We start from the raw sequence: 5,000 nt of genomic DNA, 5'->3' as shown, positions 1-5,000 counted from the left end.
TGCTTTGAATATTAAGATCATTCCCTGGATATCATCGTGAAAAGTTAACTTGATATTGGATATAGATCGGCCATAAGACAACACTATAATAGGCAAATTCAATTCAGAAATATCATAAGGATAATCAACAAAGAAACAGAAAACAAAATTTTCCTTTTACAGAAATTAATACAATGAACTTCTGAGAAATTATGTAAATTTCGATAAATATGCCCTAAATTTCTGTTTTAAATAACTGAGCACTCATGAAATGTTTCTGTGCTGTTTATAGCTGAAATGTTAAATAATGAACTTTAAGTAACTATCAAACTAACAGAAACGGTACATAATGTCCTTTGGCAACATAGAGTTCGAAAGACCATCAAAATGCAGTTAGCACCGAAAAAAATACCCAAAACCTTTATTTGGACAAATGCTTGTTGACTGACCGATTCATTAGCTGTTATTTAGCATAACTGGCAGGGTCACTGAGGCCGGGGACATTTGTGGGAATAACCTAACAAAACACAAAGCCTTTTATCTCATGTGGGATGAAAGGCCTAATGAAATGGAAATTATTTCTGTGGCGCCAAAATATACCATGGTATAGTTGAGGAGGTCTTCTGGTAAGTGATGGGGTTTATTGCCATGAATAAACACCCAGCTTTCTATAATCCCCATTTAAAAAAGGACACAATAGATTGATCAAATATTAAAATGAATCAACAATATTAGATATGCTGGCATATTCCCATTACTCTGATATATTCTAGACGAGAGAGAGAGAGAGAGAGAGAGAGAGAGAGAGAGAGAGAGAGAGAGAGAGAGAGAGAGAGAGAGAGAGAGATTGTAGATTGCCTGGCCCTTCTGGCCAAGCACGGGCTCTTGCAATTCTGCAGCTTTCACACGAGCGCGAGCACACACACACACAGCGAGAGAGAGAGAGAGAGAGAGAGAGAGAGAGAGAGAGAGAGAGAGAGAGAGAGAGAGAGAGAGAGAGAGAGAGGTCCTACTTACCCTGTTTCCAACTTCAAGGATCTTATTGAGCGTGTCAGACATGCCATGATGTTCGATAGCCAGGAAAACGGTGTTCATGATGATGCACAGCATGATGAACAGATCGAAGACAGCGTCGTGTACCACGATGTACATGATGTTCTGAAATCGCAGCCACGAGCGGTAGTCGACGCAACAATCCCGACATTTCTCACAATTCCGGTCAACTACCTCTTCTGCAAAGGGGGATAATCATGAATAAAAATTACCAGGTCATTAGGTTGATTAATCACAACAATAAGTGTTCATGTAAAAGAAAGTTAGTTACAGTCAAAACTGTATATGAAATCTATTCATAAAATGACACTCACAACACTGTGGCTAACAAATTTCTTTACATTCATAATGGCACAAAATGAAAATCAATTAAAAAAGAACATCTTTGCTAGGAATTGTAACGTAAATGCACACCCTATTTTCAGACAAGACAACAAACCATGTGCAACAAGTCATTCAGTACACAAACATCCAAATTATTCCCGGCCTCTCTTGACTTACCCTCGACGACAACAATATGCTGAGAAGAAGCCGACAGCGCTGCAGGCGAAGTGGGACTCACGCCATTGCACTTCCTTCTGGAATAGAGGGACTGCTCCGCTTTGACGACTGGTTCCTGCAACGAAAGGGAAGCATTCAAATATGTTAATATGATAACAAAAGTAAAACTGAAATGGTCAAATAATAAAGATAAAGAAAAAAATGTTATAGGAAGGCCATTCAGCGCACTCTTGGGTGATATATATGAAATTCGAGCAATGTGGTTCACCACTGGGGTAGGGGAGGCTATCCAGCATCTGGGGAAGTAATGGTATATACTAGTGGTTTGAATGCGATTGTTCACCAATCTATTTAGATTGAGTCCCTGTAATGATGAAGATATTTAGAAAACGCTGCAGCACCGAAACGTACTGAAATCATGTAATGAAAAGAATACTAAATCAAACTAACTTCTAAAATGAAGAAGAAACACTGAAATCTTCCAAACATGTTGGAGAATTGAGCACAAACAGTAAATTCTGTTGCGAAGAAGCTCTGGAGAAAAAAAATATTTTTCCAGGAGTACAGGTAAACCACCGAAAAAAAAGTCTGAAATTCCTAAACAAAATAGGATGGGTATTTTTAGAACTAAATAGCGAACATGATCAACGCTGACAATAAAGGTTAAATTTCGTAGCTTCATTAAGGCTGTGTGAGCTTCGGGATAATGGATATCTATTTCGACAGGTATATCACCAAACGATAGAGACAAGTTAGTTCACAAGAATTTATTTTGAGCTGCAAGTTTCTCTTTTATGTTTTACACATACAAATACTACGCAAACACCATGTACATTTAATTAGTTGTAAAAGACATTGTAACTGACAATTCGTGATCCTTTAAACCTCCATAAAAAAAAATATCTTTTGAAAGACGTTGAAGATTTTGGAGATATGTCTAATCTAACCAGCAGATGCGGAGGGTAAATGGTAAGGAATTTCTACTTCTTTCTTTTCCTCATAACGATATACAGAATATGTAAATGCGTGAGAAGGAATAATTGAATCCTCGAGGAAGCGAGAAAAGAAAAGTGGGAGACCATTTGTCTCGTTTTTTTGGTTTTAGTGTTATGTAATATGAAAAAGCTCTTAGTCTTTTGTCTCTTAAGGTCTTTCCTTACTTTGTTTTATAGTTCCTTAAAACAGCCTTTAAAACCCCTTATCCATCTTATGCTAGTGTCACCTAAAATGGCCTTTCAAAGACTTGTTCTAGTTCCCAAAATTAGAAAAAAAAAAACTGGAAATCCAACGAAAGAACAAACGAACATATCTAAAATGATCTTTCAAACCTTATAACAAGTGTTTTACTAGTTTCTAAAATTACCTTACTATTCTTTACACCTCCCATGGGCTTTCAAGATCTTTGCCACCTATACAGTATACCTTGTATCAGTAAAATTCTGAACACATTTACTAACACTTGCAAGCGACACTAAAATAGTGCCAATATAACATTTGGATCAATTCTAATTAAATATAATCATAAATACCCATTTCAACTCATACCTTGATTCCACAAGTAACATCTCGAGCAGTGTTAATGTCTGGAGATAACCAGAAATATCGCAATCTTGACACTCATTTAAATTATGATAAAAGACTGTGTCTAGCTGGTAGAACCTGCTGAAAATTCTTGGCTGGAGTAACACCAACCAACAATAGATGACTTACTTGAAATCAGAAAAACAATGCCAGAAAGATTTAATTTAAAGCCAAATATAAAACAGCATCGACGTGTGACGCATCAAAACTCTTTAGCACAAAACTTCCTTGGACTAGACATACAGTTGCATCTGGTATCAGAATAAATAGGTTTAAACGCAAATAAATAGACAGTAATGTAGATACACAAGTGCATACTCAAATGAAATGATTTATAGAGATAACTTAACAATAAGAAAGAATAATTATGTTAATGCTGTAGATTAAAAAAATGAAACACTGCAAGGGGAGAAGTCAAAGGAGAGTGCACAATTGAGAGTAAATTTTTGTCCTTGAAAATAACTCCACAAATTTAACATAGTTACTTGGGAATAAAGTTTTCAATCAGTCTACTAAATTTAAGCCCAGTGTAATATCCTTAATTCTGAGGTGTTACTTTTAGTCTGACGATATTTTGTGAATATATTTCTTGATTAAGCATGGTGAGGGGTAGATAGAGATGGTTTGGGCATGTTCTTCGTACTTCACAAGATAATTAGTTCACCAAACTTTCAACTGGGCCCCATAATGCACTAGAAGAGTTGGAAGACCCAGGCCTACATGGCTGAGGACTAAGAATCGTGAAGTAGGAGATGACGAATAGAGACGAGGGGTGAAATCTAACAGACTTTTTTGCGTCAATATGCGTAGGAGATGATGATGATGATGATGATGAAACATTTAAAATGATAATCATTAGATTTGTAACCATGGTGTTCAAAATGTCTAACACTACCACTACAATACAACCACTCCAAAAAGCTATTCACTGATATCTATAACATTATCTCCATTTATATACAATACTTTATTGCTTAAAAACAAAATCAAAATATCCTTACCATTCACTTATACTGGATCACTAGTAAACTCCTCTAGCAAGTTCTAAACGAAATACTGTGGATCGTATAGTATCAATTCCCCTTTATTTACGAGACCTTATTTTCCAAGATGAAAAATACACAAATTCGATACAAGTAAATTACTTATCGTCTTACCTGATGACAAAATATACCTCGGTGACCGATAAATTACGTGTCACTCAAATAGAGGGTTCAGGCTTACGATATTTTCTATCTTATAAAATGATATCCCTACCGGTAGAAGATAGTCAGTATATATTTCTTTCTGGCGTTTCGTTAACTTTACGTAATGATTAACACAACAAATCAATAGCAATTTAGAAAAAAAAATCCTATAACTTTGATTGTGATGGAAAGTTCTGTCTATATAAAATCAAACCGAAGTAATTAAATATTTTGAAAACAGTTGATGAAAATTTATTTGCAATCCAAAGTAAAGAACGAAAGACGGCTAATATTCTAAGATAATTTCTGTTTACCCTATTTCTCATAAAGCACTAATCTACAGAAAGATTACTGAGAAGGCAAATTGGTATAGATCCAAAGGAATTAGGAGTCATCCAGTAATGGGGCGATAAGTTATATAATCGCTTCCTTTACCTGTTCATAATATTGACAAATTCTTTAACATACAATGACATTCACTCGTGTATAAACAGCCCGTACATACTAAAAAAAAAACAACACGTAATGCATATGTATGAATGTGTATTTATATAACGCAAAAGAGTTAATTCATACTCCGGTGAATATAAGAATAAATTACTAAGGCTTAAGTTAACTATCGTTGTCTAATACATCCACAAGACTTCTTCCTCTAAAAGAAAAGAGAGAGAGAGAGAGAGAGAGAGAGAGAGAGAGAGA

General features: G+C 35.3%; 1 protein-coding gene across 1 annotated transcript in view; it reads right to left on the bottom strand.

Moving 5' to 3' along the window:
- LOC137620888 (sodium channel protein 60E-like) overlaps positions 1-5,000 on the bottom strand; it is a 196,810-nt gene that overhangs the window by 108,823 nt on the left and 82,987 nt on the right. Inside the window, exons 6-7 of the mRNA XM_068351333.1 lie at positions 1,534-1,648; positions 997-1,211 (exon numbers count right to left, since the gene is read on the bottom strand). Coding sequence (XP_068207434.1) covers positions 997-1,211; positions 1,534-1,648 — 330 coding nt within the window. The remainder of the gene's footprint in view (positions 1-996; positions 1,212-1,533; positions 1,649-5,000) is intronic.

Source organism: Palaemon carinicauda, chromosome 27 (assembly GCF_036898095.1).
Source record: "Palaemon carinicauda isolate YSFRI2023 chromosome 27, ASM3689809v2, whole genome shotgun sequence".
Taxonomy (NCBI): Eukaryota; Metazoa; Arthropoda; class Malacostraca; order Decapoda; family Palaemonidae; genus Palaemon; species Palaemon carinicauda.
The sequence above is the reverse complement of the archived record's forward strand: the minus strand, read 5'-3'. Positions and strand labels throughout refer to the sequence as shown.